Below are 15,458 nucleotides of genomic sequence, written 5' to 3'. Positions count from 1 at the left end.
TTTAAGACGGAGATGAGGAGAATTTTTTTCACTCAGAGGGTCATGAGTCTGTGGAACTCCCTTCCCCAGAGAGCAGTGGAGGCGGGGTCATAGAATATTTTTAAGGCTGAGTTAGATAGATTCCTAATTAACAAGGGAGTCAAAGGTTATAGTAGGTAGACGGGAAAGTAGGGTTGAGGTCACAATCAGATCAGCCATGATCTTATCAAATGGCAGAGCAGACTCGAGGGGTCAAATGGCCTACTCCTGCTCTTAATTCGTATCCTCGTATGTTCGTAAAAGATAAAATGCTGCCCTAACAGACCAGACTCTCTGAAGTTATACCTCACTCAAATTTAATGGCCATTGTAAGCGGAGACTCAGCACTGCCCTGGACTGGCCAGCTGCTGCCTGGGGTCTTTGGCAAGGGGAGAGAGATAGCTGCCGAGATCATGGCCCAGTTGATATTGCAGGATGTACATTTTATTTCCCTACAGTATTCCCCTGCTGTGTTTTGAAAAATACATATCTATATATAATTATAAAAAGGAATTGGCTGTGTCCTCTTTGGAGTGACCCCATTGGTCCATGGGAACCATTTGATTGTATCATCAGTTACATAGTTACCATAGACCAATCCTTGTACTTCTGCTTCATAGCCAGCCTCCTCTCTTCTTGCTGCCCTTATGATTTCTTTCCCAACCTAACTCCAGACTCTCATCTTGGACAGCCCCTTATCTCATTCCTCAATCTCCTCATATCTGCACCGCCCCAGCAGACATGCACCACTTTTTCTGGGTTTTCCATCCCGTCTCCTGCTTTCATGGTCTCAACACCAGTGTGTCTCTTTCCCAGCCTCAGCTTCAGGTCTCCCACTCTATTGCTTCCATGCTTGTGCTCACACAGAATCTCCTATCCAAGATGCACAGGAAGATGCACTGCTCACAGCATGTCAGGGGTGTGACAGACGTACAATAGATGCAAGACTCTGCCACTCGTGGATCTTGTGTGGTGCATTCATAGTAAATCAGAGCACACATTCTCTCACTTACTTATGTGTCTCATTTTCTTGTTCGTGTCTCTGTCTTTCTTTTTCCTCTACTGCTTGTCTATTTTTCTCTGACTATCTGCTTGTATGTCTGTCTCTCTACTACTTGGCTATCATCTCTTTTTTCCTCTCCTCTTCTACTCTTTCCCCTTCTCTTTTTTGGTTGTTTTTCTTTCTGTCTTGTCTTGTGCCTCTCTCTGCATTCTGTTCTGCTTTGCTCCCTTTCTCTTGTTCTCCTGCTATTTTGGGTACTGGCTAGGTAGTCACTGCAAGATGTAGGTAGCCTTTTCCTATGGGTGCTGGTGAAGCAGTAAAGTAAGCTGCCAAGGGCCACAGGCTGCATTGTATGGTGTGGGTCACCAGCTGAGGGAAAGATCCATCTACGGTTGCAGACGGGCAGGTCACAAATTCCTTTTGGGACTGGTGAGCGGGGAGAAAGATCGAGGGCACAGGCTCTATTTTCTGGTGGCATAGGAAGCGTGGTACAAAAAAAAATTCAAGGGAGCGAAGCTGGGGTCGGAGCCGCGAAGGTGAGCGGGTCCAGTAATGGGGCTGGGAGGGAGCCGCGAAGGTGAGCGGGTTTACATTTAAAGAACTTGCACTTTTAAAAGAAAGCAGGCTCTATGTACATAGATATGACTCCTAGTGGTATTTTGTGGTAGAAGTGGCCTAGAAGTTGCACAGCTAAAGCATTGGGTTCTCAATTAGTTGGGAGGAAACAAAAGGCCAAAGCAGAACCATTTTTTGGAGCAGGGAACAGTGGGGTTAGAGCTAGAGCAAAGTGTAAAAAATTATTTGGAGCCACAGGTGGGGCAGAAAAAGCAGGGGAAGCAGAAGAGCTTGGAGTTGAGACAAAGGATAGCCAGAGTCTGATGGGAAAAGGGCTCATCCAACTAGTACTGAAAATAAGTTTTACTTACTTACCTACAGTTGATTTTTTGTTGGGGAATAAGAAGGCTCTACAGCACTACCTGTTGATTTGCTGGAGGATAGCAAAGCTCTACTGCACCAGTTGGTGGTGTGACAAGGAGCCGTTACAGGCCAGTGGAGCTGTTAAAATTATAATTTTTATTAGTGCGCCACCTTGTGGTGTCTACCTCATACATTGCAGGAAAGGATGCCCCAGAGCATGGTACATTGGCGAGACCATGCAAACGCTGCGACAACGGATGAACGGACACCGCGCAACAATCGCCAGACAAGAGGGTTCCCTCCCAGTCGGGGAACACTTCAGCAGTCAAGGACATTCAGCCACCGACCTTCGGGTAAGCGTTCTCCAAGGCGGCCTTCGAGGCACTCGACAACGCAAAATCGTCGAGCAGAAATTGATAGCCAAGTTCCGCACCCATGAGGACGGCCTCAACCGGGATCTTGGGTTCATGTCACGCTACACGTTACCCCACCAGCGAACAAATGTTATCTGTTTTTAATATAACGGGTCAATTGCTGTCTTTTCCTTCCGGATGTTTCTATGTTTCTGCCTCTCTCGCTCTGTTTTTTTAATTGGCTTCTCCACATCATCTGTTTTTTAGTTCTGGCCGTTTGTATATCCGGTGGCCCTGTAGGTAACACCTATCTGTCTGAACACTTTGGTTGCCTTGGCAACGGGCAGTTGAAAAGACTATCTGTAATCACCAGGCATTGTTCTGTGATTTATAAATGCGATAGGTTCGAGGATTTCATTTCCACATTCACCTGAGGAAGGAGGAAGCCTCCGAAAGCTTGTGGATTTTAAAATAAAATTGTTGGACTATAACTTGGTGTTGTAAAATAGTTTACAATTGTCAACCCCAGTCCATCACCGGCATCTCCACACCTAGTGGTGTGACAGAGAATCATTACAGATAAGTCTAATAGGTAAGTGTTGATATTTTGAAATTGGAACTGCCATTGAAAATATGTACTTAACAAGTTTCAATGAAGTGTGTCCGCTATCTAGGATGTTTAATGTATCAATATTTCTTTGTGGATTTCCCATGGGTTGTTTACGGCAAGTTGGATAATACACTGTTTTATGAGGATATCAGCATTATATCATAGAAAGCACAATGTATTATTCTGCTGCTAAGGTGATTCTGCGTCCCTTTAAAGGCCACAAATTCTAATTATTAAGGAAATACTGGGCGAGATCAGTCAGAGTTTAATTTCGACAGGAATGTGCTTGCCAATTTCACGCTATGTCAGTGACTGGCTTTCTTCTTTTTTTTGTGTTGTCTGGACAGTTATCTGTCATCTCCTTCAATACTAAATAATGTGGAGATGCCAGTGATGGACTGGGGTTGACAACTGTAAACAATTTTACAACACCAAGTTATAGTCCAACAAATTTATTTTAAATTCCACAAGCTTTCGGAGGCTTCCTCCTTCGTCAGGTGAACGGTGTGGAACCGTTCACCGTTCACCTGACGAAGGAGGAAGCCTCCGAAAGCTTGTGGAATTTAAAATAAATTTGTTGGACTATAACTTGGTGTTGTAAAATTGTTTACAATTGTCAATACTAAATGTCACACTTCATTACAGTTGCAAAACCATCTTAAAATGAGAAACAAAGCTCATGGTAAGTCAGAGGATAAATATTTTTTACAAGGAAAGGAACATCATCTCATGGAAAATAGAATACATATGTTATGTATGTTCCTTTAAAAAGGTGTGATTGCTATGGATTCTTCAAATGAATGGTGGGATCAGTTACAGGTCAGACAGAAGATCAGAACTCTCGCTTTGTTTGATTGACAGATCAATTTAAAAGTTGGGAAATATTGTAGAACTGATATATTCTTAAAGAGAGGGAGCTGGTTGTGCATCTGTAAGAAAGACTACAGGAGGTAGAAAGTGTAAGAATTACTACGGTAGATTTTCATCTTCACCACCTGGGCGATGATCTGGCAAAGCAGATTACTCGCCCCTTATAGAACCCGCCTAATTTTCATTTCAGTCATTTCAATGGAATGAAAATTGGATGGGTTCTATACGCAGGCAGTGAAGATGAAAATCTCCCCCATTGTTTAAAAATACGTACAAGTTACAACATGGAAACAGGCCATTCGACCCAACCAATCCATGTCAGCGTTTACCCTCCATATAAGCAAACAGTCCAAATCACATTTACCCGGCATGTTTCCATATCCCTTCAAATCTGATTCCTTCATCCACCTATCTTGAATGTTGACATAGTTTCTGCCTCAATCACTAACCTTGGGAGTGAATTCCACAGTCTCACATCTCTTAAGAGGTTTCTCCTGCCCTCTGTTCTAAATCTCTTACATTTAATCTTGTATCTATGGCCCCTTGTTCTTGACCCCCCTCAACTACTGGGAACAGTCTGCTTCTATCTACCCTGTCCCATCCTTTCATCATTTTAAACACTTCTATCGTATTGCCCCGTAATCTGTATTTATAAAATGATAAAAGATCCAAATTTTCAAGTCTTTCTTCAAGTATTTCCATATAACAGGCAGCATCCTAGTGAATCTCTGATGTTTAAACTTTTCTACATTTACGCATAGCACGAAGCTATTCAATTGCTTTTAGTTTGTTATAATTTCTCTGTGGTTTGCTACAGCTGTTAAGAAAGTGGAAGTTAGGCTGGCTGCCAATCATGGGAAGAATGTCCCAATCAGATGTGGTGGAATAAAGTTGCCTAACAAATGTGCCAAGGTTGCAATACATTTAAGCATCATTAAGTGTCACGGACTGAGCAGTGTTACATAAAAGCATTAAAGGAATAGGATATGTGTGATGGGAAGACTTTTAATTTATTACTAGCAGATCTCCGGTAGTGTTGCTCACAGGGATTCGACGAATACATTGTTTTGTAATACATAAGAATACAAGGAATAGGAGCAGGAGTAGGCCATATGGCCCCTCGAGCTTGCTCCGCCATTCAATAAGATCATGGCCAATCTTTGACCTCAACTCCACTTTCCTGTCCTATCCACATATCCCTTGATTGCCTTAGTGTACTAAGTGCCCTTAGTGATGGGGTGTTCTACCACATTACACACATTGTATTATCAGGGCCACTGAGTTATGGTGACTGACTAAATTAAATTCAGTTCTTAGTATCTTACTAGTGCTTTGGGGACTGAATTCCATGACTCTGCCCATCATTTAGGGAATGACTCTGCCCATTATTGTGTGAAAAGTGTCAATGAGTGGCCTTTGTTCTTTCTGTATATATTCTTTACCATTTTTAATTTATACAGGGAGAAGCTTCACTTGGAGTTAGGTGTCTGGCATTTAGCAGTACTGAGAAGGGATGGAGTCCAGCTACCTCACGGGGACAGTCCTGGGCTTCGGTAACTGGAGGATGGTCCTGGGCTTTTGGCAGTACTGGGGGTCCTCAAGTTTGACAGCAGAGGTGCTAGGGTTTGGCAACATGAGGGGGTCCTTTGGTCTGGCATCAATGTGGAGGGAAGCTATGCTGCTAATCCTGGCAGGCTTTCCAGATCGGGGGAGGTTCCATAATCTGCCTACATCTGTGTCACTGGGGGCACAGCTGAGGCGCCCGGTTGATCAGGAAGATCGGAAAATCCAGCAGAAGAGTGCCCAGTCCAGGTTGAGTACCGGGTTTCCCCTTCCCCCCTGGAAAGAATTATTTGTTGCCCCCACAGCTTGCTTTGTAAAAACTGCTTTAAATATCAGAGAAACAAAATTACCCCTCAAATCGTTGGGAGTCAAGGACAGGATTGTGGCTTGGATCCCTTGGTCAGTCCCACCTCTGCTAGTTATCCCACTGAGGGCCCAGGCCTTGGGAATTTAGGGAGTCCCCACCCCTGGGCTCCACCTCCAAAAGGCCATTGCGATAAGTTCACTGAGAGGCCTGGACCATCCCCAGTCTACTTCTGCTGGAATCCCACTGAAGTTACAGCAGGAGTAAGCCGGACGGCCACGGATTTTCAGGGCTCCTTCTATAGGGATCAGTCCCTGACATAAACAAATGAAGAACCTAAATCTGCAGGGAAACTGAATTAATTTCAATGGTGGTTCTCATAGAATTCGGTAAAGTTGACTCAAAGCAGTACTCTGAGTCCATTATCACCTGTGATCAGATATTCTCACCTAAAGGATTATAATCCAAGTTAAGGACACGGAGTTGAGAACTGTGTGCAACTGCAATCGCCAAATGTGCCCATCCCTTCACTGTGATAGCAGGGTTAGCGCTCAGCGTCAGCTCTTTAAGACCTGAGGGAAAACAAGAATTGGTGTCAGAAGATGAGATGGGACCATGCAAGGCACAGTGTCAGAAGAGCAAACACAAAGCGGAACCCTATTACATACCAAATATACAAAAATAAAAGCCCATCAAGTCTGTATTCTACTATCATGGTGTGACTGCTACATACCATCAACTCTCCAGCGCCAGAACATCAGCTAAGCAATCTCCTGGGAGAGGCAAAAAACTGAGAATATCCTGGAAGTGGCGATGGGCCATGGGGAGCTGACAGTAGGTTCCCTGTGCCATTTCCTCCCCCGCTTTTTGGAGTTATGCCAGGAAACCACAGTAATGCCAGAGGAAGATCTACCGTTGAATTTTTAATATCCATTATTATTTATTGATATTGCCAATAATTCATTAATGTAATTTTGTTAGTCATTTTAATTTGCTCACTGTTGGCTGGGCAGTCTGGATAAATGGAAAATATGAATCGCCTGAGCCTAGACTCCCAGCATCCATGGCTCATAGTTAAGTAAATAGACCAATTGTGAATTGCTTTTCTTTTCTGCAATAGTTAATTACTAATACTGCTAAATTCCCATGCGTTAGCTCAGCAGTAACGATGTCGATTCTGAACTAGCCTGGCCGCTTCAGTCACCTGTACCCTTTCTGTGACAAGCCACTGTTAACATTGTCTATCCAGCGCTTCCTTGGTCTTCTGTGGCTACCTGTTCCATGTACCTTTGTATGCTGAGCCATGAAAGGTATTCTAGCTGTTTCCACTCTTGAAATGTGCCCAAGCCATTACAGTCGTCTTTCTTTGATCTTCTGTATAAGCAACGTTTCATGTCTGGGCCATGTTCTAATTATATCATTCTTGATTTTTTGAATCCTAGACAGTCCTAGTGTTCCTCTCAACAAACTCATCTGTACAGTTAGTATCTTTTGCTTGTCAACTTTTCTCATGTTCCAACACTTAGATCTGTATAATAATATGGGGATAACCAATGCTTCATAAACTCTTACCTTCGTTTTTACCAAAATATCTTTAACCTTCCATATCCTGCTTAATCGTCCAAAAGCAGCAGAAGCAAGTCCAATCCTTCTTTTGATGTTTTCTTCACAAATCCCATTCTCTGATACTAAACCACCAAGGTATAAAACATTTCCACCGTTCAATTGCATCCCCTCCAACTGTAATATGCACATCTTCCTGATGCTTCCCAAATGACATCACCTTTGTCTTCTTTTTGTTAATGTGTAATCAAAATTTTCTACTGTTCAAGTATACCTTATCAATTTATTTCTGAAAATCTGTTTTGGATGTTGCTATAAAGTCAATCTCATCAGCAAATATGAGATTGCCACATTAGGCAATATCATCTTTTAGTGCAAGATTCATTACTGCTTCCAGTACTAGATCAAATAAATCAGGTGACAATGTGCAACTGTTGATCTCAACCATTCTGTTAGTTTCCTATCCGTGCTAACAGCGCTCAGAGACTTGTTATAGATATAGGGAACTAAATATACTAGGCTACATGACTTTTAGGAAAGATAGGCAAAATGGAAAAGGGTGGTGGGGTTGCCCTGATAATAAAGGATGAGATAAAGACAGTAGAGAGAAAGGATTTTAGCTCAGAAAATCAGGATGTAAAATCAGTATGGGTGGAGCTAAGAAATAACAAGGGGCAGAAAACACTGGTGGGAGTAGTTTATATGTCGCCTAACATAAGTTATAGTGTTGGACAGAGTATAGATCAGGAAATTAGAGGAGTATGTAACAAGGGTAATGCAATAATCATGGGGGACTTTAATCTTCATGTAGATTGGGCAAATCAAATCGGCAAAAGTAGTTTGGAAGACGAGTTCTTGGAATGCGTTCGAGACAGTTTTCTAGAACAATAGAGTCATAGAGTTATACAGCACGGATAGAGGCCCTTCGGCCCATCGTGTCCACGCCGGCCATCAAGCCCAGTCTAATCTAATCCCATATTCCAGCATTTGGTCCGTAGCCTTGTATGCTATGGCATTTCAAGTGCTCATCCAAATGCTTCTTGAATGTTGTGAGGGTTCCTGCCTCCACAACCCTCTCAGGCAGTGAGTTCCAGACTCCAACCACCCTCTGGGTGAAAAAGTTCTTTCTCAAATCCCCTCTAAACCTCCCGCCTTTTACCTTGAATCTATGTCCCCTTGTTATAGAACCCTCAACGAAGGGAAAAAGCTCCTTAGTATCCATCCTATCTGTGCCCCTCATAATTTTGTACACCTCAATCATGTCCCCCCTCAGCCTCCTCTGCTCCAAGGAAAACAAACCCAATCTTCCCAGTCTCTCTTCATAGCTGAAGCGCTCCAGCCCTGGTAACATCCTGGTGAATCTCCTCTGCACCCTCTCCAAAGCGATCACATCCTTCCTGTAGTGTGGCGATCAGAACTGCACACAGTACTCCAGCTGTGGCCTAACCAGTGTTTTATACAGCTCCATCATAACCTCCTTGCTCTTATATTCTATGCCTCGGCTAATAAAGGTAAGTATCCCATATGCCTTCTTTACCACCTTATCTACCTGTTCCGCCGCCTTCAGGGATCTGTGAACTTGCACACCAAGATCCCTCTGACCCTCTGTCTTGCCAAAGGTCTTCCCATTCATTGTGTATTCCCTTGCCTTGTTAGTCCCTCCAAAGTGCATCACCTCGCACTTTTCCGGGTTAAATTCCATTTGCAACTGTTCCGCCCATCTGACCAACCCATCTATATCGTCCTGCAGACTGAGGCTATCCTCCTCGCTATTTACCACCCTACCAATTTTTGTATCATCAGCGAACTTACTGATCATACCTTTTACATTCATATCCAAGTCGTTAATGTAGACCACAAACAGCAAGGGCCCCAGCACAGATCCCTGTGGTACCCCACTGGCCACAGGCTTCCAGTCACAAAAACAACCTTCGACCATCACCCTCTGCCTTCTGCCACTCAGCCAGTTTTGTATCCAAAGTGCCAAGGCACCCTGGACTCCATGGGCTCGTACCTTCTTGACCAGTCTCCTGTGGGGGACTTTATCGAAGGCCTTACTGAAATCCATGTATACCACATCCACTGCGTTACCCTCATCCACACGCCTAGTCACCCCCTCAATGTCAAGGAACCAACTAGGGAACAGGCTATTTTAGATCTAGTACTGTATTATGAGACAGGGTTAATTAGTAATCTTATATAAGGATCCTCTGGGGTAGAACTGTGCATAATACTCCAAGTGTGGTCTAATCAAGGTTCTATACAAGTTCAACATAAACTTCTTTGCTTTTCAATTCTATCCTTCTAGAAATGAACCCTAGTGCTTGATTTGCCTTTTTTATGGCCTTATTAACCTGCGTGATTAGACTTTTAGTGATTTGTGTATCTGTACTCCTAAATCACTTTGCTCCTCTATCCCGTTTAGACATTGTCTTAACAATGGATGTTGTGTTCTATAAATTTCTCTGAAATCTATCTTATCACAAACTGTTGACCTATTATACTTAGTCCTGGTCTAAAACCAGCAGGCAGGACCACTTTTACGTATCTTTTCATTTTCCTCTGCAGTATCTTAGTAAATACTTTTCTGGGTGTACTCAGTAAGCTGATTCCTCTTATTGCTGCAGTCACTCGTCTCCATTTTTGAAGATTGGTATTATTATCGCCTTTCCCCAATCTTCAGGCACTTGCTGTTCTTGACAAATTTTGTTTAGCAGCCTTTGCATTACTTTCACAGTATGTTCCTCACCCGCCTGCCACAACTCTGCAGTTATATTATCCATACCTGCACCCTTATTCTTTTTCAAATATCAATAGAAATCTTAATTTCATGTACCAAGAAATCCAGCATCAACTCCCCTCCATTTGTACAGGGTAGTTTCTCCAGAAAGCTTCATCCACCATGTTCTGTACATTATGTAGAGCTTCAAAATATTCTTTCGATACCATTGTATTGAAAGAATATAAAAATAAGATTTATTCTCATGAATGTAATGAACTATAAGATAATGACCAGAAGGTAAATGTGTGCCCATTGTTTACGAAGTGAGGAAAGACTTGCATCCTTCTAGGTGTTAGAAACAACTAAATCTGACCCTAGAAAGAAGATCATAGAATCATAAAATGCGAGGGAGTCTAAGATGAGATTGGACTGCAAGTGTGTAAATGCACGTAGCATGGTAAATAAGGTTGGTGAGCTGCAGGCTCAAGTAGCCACATGGGACTATGAAATGGTGGCAATAACAGAGACCTGGCTCAAAGAAGGGAAGGTTTGGGTACTTAATATTCCTGGCTACAAGGTATTCAGGAAAGATAGGGAAGGAAAGAAAGGAGGGAGGGTGGCAATATTGATCAAAGAAACTATTATAGCACAGAAGAGGGATGATGTAGTTGACGGGTCAAAGACAGAATCTATTTGGTTAGAATTAAGGAACAACAGAGGAGCTATTACACTACTGGGTGTAGACTATATGCCACCAAATAGTGGTAAGGAGATAGAGGAGAAAATTTGCAGGCAAATTACAGAAAGATGCAAGAACTATAGAGTAGTGATAATGGGGGACTTCAATTATCCTAATATAGACTGGGATAGTAACAATGTAAAGGGCAAAGAGAGGGAGGAATTCCTGAAATGCGTTCAAGAAAACTTTCTGGAACAGTGTGTTTCCAGCCCAACCAGGAAAGAAACAGTACTGGATCTAATTCTGGGGAATGAAGTGGGGCAGGAGAAGCATGTTTCAGTGGGGGAGCATTTGGGGAACAGTGATCATAATATCATTAGGTTTAGAATAGTTATGGAAAAGATCAAGGAACAATCAAATGTGAAAATACTTAACTAGAGGTGGGCTAATTCCAGTGAGTTAAAAAGGGATCGTGCCCAGGTGGATTAGAATCAAAAATTGGTAGGCAAAACAATAATTGAAGAATGGGAAGCCTTCAATGAGGAGTTAGTTCAGGTACAGAGCTGACAAATCCCTACGAGGGGGAAAGGAAGGGTATCCAAAGCTAGAGCCCCTGGATGACTAAAGAAATAGAGATTAAAATGAAACAAAAGAAGGAAGCTTATGACAAATGTAAGGTTCATAACAGAGAACCAAACTGAATACAGAAAGTACAGAGGAGATCTAAAAAAGGGAATAAAAGGAGCAAAGAGAGAGTATGAGAATAGATTAATGGCTAACATAAAAGGGAACCCAAAAGTTTTCTATAAACATATAAATGGTAAAAAGGTAGTCAAAGGAGGGGTGGGACCGGTTTAGGGACAAAAAAGATCTTCTTGTGGAGGCAGAGGGTGTGGCTGAGGTACTAAATGAATACTTTGCATCCGTCTTCACTAGAGAAGAGGATGCTGCCATTGTAGCAGTAAAGGAGGAGGTAGTAGCAATATTGGATTGGATAAAAATAGATAAAGAGGAGGTACTTAAAAGATTAGCAGCAATCAAAGTAGAAAAGTCACCCGGTCCAGATGGGATGCTTTCTAAGTTACTGAGGGAAGTACGGGTGGAAATTGCTGAGGCTCTGGCCACAATTAACAATCCTCCTTAGATATGGGGATGGTGCCGGAGGACTGGAAGATTGCAAATATTACACTCCTGTTCAAAGAAGGGGAGAGGGATAAACCCAGCAATTACAGGCCAGTCAGCCTGACATTGGTGGTGGGAAACCTTTAGAGACAATAATCCGGGACAAAATTAATTGGCACTTGGAAAAATATAGGCTAATAAATGAAAGCCAGCATGGATTTGATAAAGGAAAATTGTGTTTGACTAACTTGATTGAGTTCTTTGATGAAGTAACGGTGAAGGTTGATGAAGGCAGTGTGGTTGATGTGCAAATGGACTTTCAAAAGGCATTTGATAAAGTACTACATAATAGACTTGTTAGCAAAATTAAAGCCTATGGGATTAAAGGGACACTGGCAGTGAGAATACAAAATTGGCAAAGGGAAACAGAAAGCAGAGTAGTGGTGAACGGTTGTTTTCCAGACTGGAGGGAAGTATACTGTGGTGTTCCCCTGGGGTCAATATTAGGACCACTGGTCTTTTTGATATATATTAATGACCTGGACTTGGGTATAGAGGGTATAATTTCAAAGTTTGCAGATGACACAAAACTCAGAAATGTAGTAAACAATGTGGAGGATAGTAACAGATTTCAGGAGGGCACAGACAGACTGGTGAAATGGGCAGACACATGGCAGGTTAAATTTAACGCAGGGAAGTGTGAAGTGATGCATTTTGGTAGGAAGAAAGACGAGAGGCAATGTAAACTAAATGGTATAATTTTAAAGGGGGTGCAGGAACAGAGAGACCTGGGGGTGCACATACACAAATCTTTGAAGGTGGCAGGACAAGATGAGAAACCTGTTAAGACCATAAGACCATAAGAGATCGGAGCAGGAGTAGGCCATTCGGCCCCTCGAGCCTGCTCCGCCATTTAATGAGACCATGGCTGATCTGATTTTTACCTCAACTCCACTTTCCCGCCCTTTCCCCATATCCTTTGACTCCCTTGCTGATCAAAATTTTGATGAACTCAGCCTTGAATGTATTCAATGACTCAGCCTCCACAGCTTTTTGGGGTAAAGAATTCCAAAGATTCATGACCCTCTGGGAGAAGAAATTCCTCCTCATTTCCGTCTTAAACAGGTGACCCCTTATTCTGAGACTATGCCCCCTAGTTTTAGATTCCCCCATGAGGGGTAACATCCTTTCAGCATCTACCCTATTGAGTCCCCTCAGAATCTTGTATGTTTCAATCAGATCTCCTCTCATTCTTCTAAACTCCAATGAGTATGGAGCCAACCTGTTCAATCTTTCCTCATAAGACAACCCTTCCATACCCGGAATCAACCTAATGAACCTTCTCTGAACTGCCTCTGTTAAAAAAGCAGATGGGATCCTGGGCTTTATTAATAGAGGCATAGAGTACAAAAGCAAGAAAGTTATGCTAAACTTTTATAATACACTTGTTAGGTGCTAGGGATGAGGGACTTCAGTTATGTGGAGAGACTGGAGATGCTGGGGTTGTTCTCTTTAGAACAGAGAAGGTTAAGAGGAGATTTGATAGAGGTGTTCAAAATCATGAACGGTTTTGACAGAGTAAATTAGGGGAAACTGTTTCCAGTGGCAGGAGGGTCACAGATTTAAAGTGATTGACAAAAGAGCCAGAGGCGACATGAGGAAACATTTTTTTAACGCAGCAAGTTATGATGATCTGGAATGCATTGCCTGAAAGGGTGGTGGAAGCTGATTCAATAGTAACTTTCAAAAGGGAACTGGATAAATACTTGAAGGGAAAAAAATTACAGGGCTGTGGGCAAAGAGTAGGGAATGGGACTAATTGGATAGCTCTTTTAAAGAGCCGGCATAGGCACAATGAGCTGAATGGCCTCCTCCTGTGCTGTACCTCCTATGATACTATGAAGAAGAAGGCCATTCAGCCCATCGTGCCTGTGCCAGAGATTAAGTTAATTACCGGGGGCTGTTTACATACTAGGGGTGTGAGCATGCTAAAGCAGGCAATCTGTGTTTGAAATCCTGTGGTTGACGAACAGTTTTATTTAATTGTGAAAGATATTTTTTTTGATTTCCTTTGTCTCACTTTGAACTTTAAAGGGGACGTGAGATATATCTGACCCCAGCAGTTCTTTAATAGTTCTCTGCTTGCCAGGCGACTGATTGAGCTGGGGCTGGTGTAAAATACTCCATGAACATAAAAATTCATACAGAGACTGTACTGTGCAGATGCCTGAACTACAGTTACCATATTACAAAATCTGTTGGAATTTAGAAATAATTATTTGTTTTGAAACAAATTCAGTGAGTTAAGTCATTTCTATATTTAAGTGAAATCTGCTGTCTTGTTCTCTTGTTACTATTTACCTTAAATTCATCTAAGCCATAATGTCTAATACTGTGATTATTCTGCTATCCAAGGGCTAGGAGAACAAACTACGTAACAAGAATGTTCTATTTGACCAAATATAGATCTATTCAATGTCTACCATCACTTCTGGTGGAAAATCCCAGCTGTGGCAGAGAAAGCTACGGAACAAATGGAACGGCTCCCTGCCAAATTTCCTACTGCCACATAACCACAAACCATCCGAAAATGGTCAGAAAACCATTGGAGAATTTAGGCTCTCGTCAATGGGGGTTAAATTGGATAAGCCCCGAAACCAGGCGCACAGGTCGCGGTGCATGATTAACCTGCGCCCAGACATTGAGAGGCAGGCAGCACATAACATTTGTGCTGCCTGGTGATTTTCCTGATTGCAATCCAGCCAGCACTGCCTGTGCTGTTGAATGGCTGCTCACCAGCAGGGGGCCCAGATATCGTGAGTGGCTAGCACCAGTTAAAGGCAGCCTGCACCTCTTAAAGGGAAGGTGAACTTTGGCTGATGGAAGTAAATTGTGAAGTAAATCTGTGCTCCAATCCAGTGCAGCATGGTGATGATGGGAACTCTGGAATTTTTAATGAGCAACAACTGGACTGCTCAATGTTTGCGGGACTCTTATATTTACAAAATATAAGATACGGGTCCGCAAGGAGTCTGACACAAGATCAGACATTGCATACATAAAACACAGATACAGGTCCCGTTCCTATGTTTACAAACTGTTGAGTTATTTTAAAACATTGAATAAAGGTTACGCACTACTAAATCCCACATCTTCCAATCTGCACGGCAGACCCCTCCAATCTGCCGATCTGAGTTTGTACCGGGCCTGCGGGAGAGTGTGCACCAAGGTTAAGAACATAAGAAATAGGAACAGGAGTAGGCCCCGAGAGCCTGCTCTGCCATTCAATGAGATCATGGCTGATCTTCAACTTCAACTCCACTTTCCCTCCAAATCCCCAATCCCCATATTGATTGATTCCCTTTATGTCCAAAAATCTATCGATCTCAGCTTTGAATATACTCAATGACTGACCATCCACAGCCCTCTGGGGTAGAGAATTCCAAAGATTCACAACCTTCTGAGTGAAGAAATTTCTCCTCATCTCAGTCCTAAATGGCCGACCCCTTATCCTGTGACTGTGTCACCTATTTCTGGACTCTCCAGCCAGGGGAAACAGCCTCGAAGCATCTTTCTTTAAGTTCGTTCATGGGATGTGGACGTCGCTGGCGAGGCCGGCATTTATTGCCCTTGAGAAGGTAGTGGTGAGCCGCCTTCTTGAACTGCTGCAGTCCGTGTGGTGACGGTTCTCCCACAGTGCTGTTAGGAAGGGAGTTCCAGGATTTTGACCTGT

At 42.8% G+C, this 15,458-nt stretch overlaps 1 protein-coding gene across 1 annotated transcript in view; it reads right to left on the bottom strand.

The window, feature by feature from the left end:
- lrrc73 (leucine rich repeat containing 73) overlaps nucleotides 1-15,458 on the bottom strand; it is a 137,714-nt gene that overhangs the window by 96,722 nt on the left and 25,534 nt on the right. Inside the window, exon 3 of the mRNA XM_067985230.1 lies at nucleotides 6,089-6,211. Within this exon, the coding sequence (XP_067841331.1) occupies nucleotides 6,089-6,211 (123 nt within the window). The remainder of the gene's footprint in view (nucleotides 1-6,088; nucleotides 6,212-15,458) is intronic.

The sequence above is a fragment of the Heptranchias perlo genome, chromosome 5 (assembly GCF_035084215.1).
Source record: "Heptranchias perlo isolate sHepPer1 chromosome 5, sHepPer1.hap1, whole genome shotgun sequence".
NCBI classification, from domain to species: domain Eukaryota; kingdom Metazoa; phylum Chordata; class Chondrichthyes; order Hexanchiformes; family Hexanchidae; genus Heptranchias; species Heptranchias perlo.
Note: the sequence above shows the minus strand (reverse complement) of the source record. Positions and strands in the feature narration are given on the sequence as shown.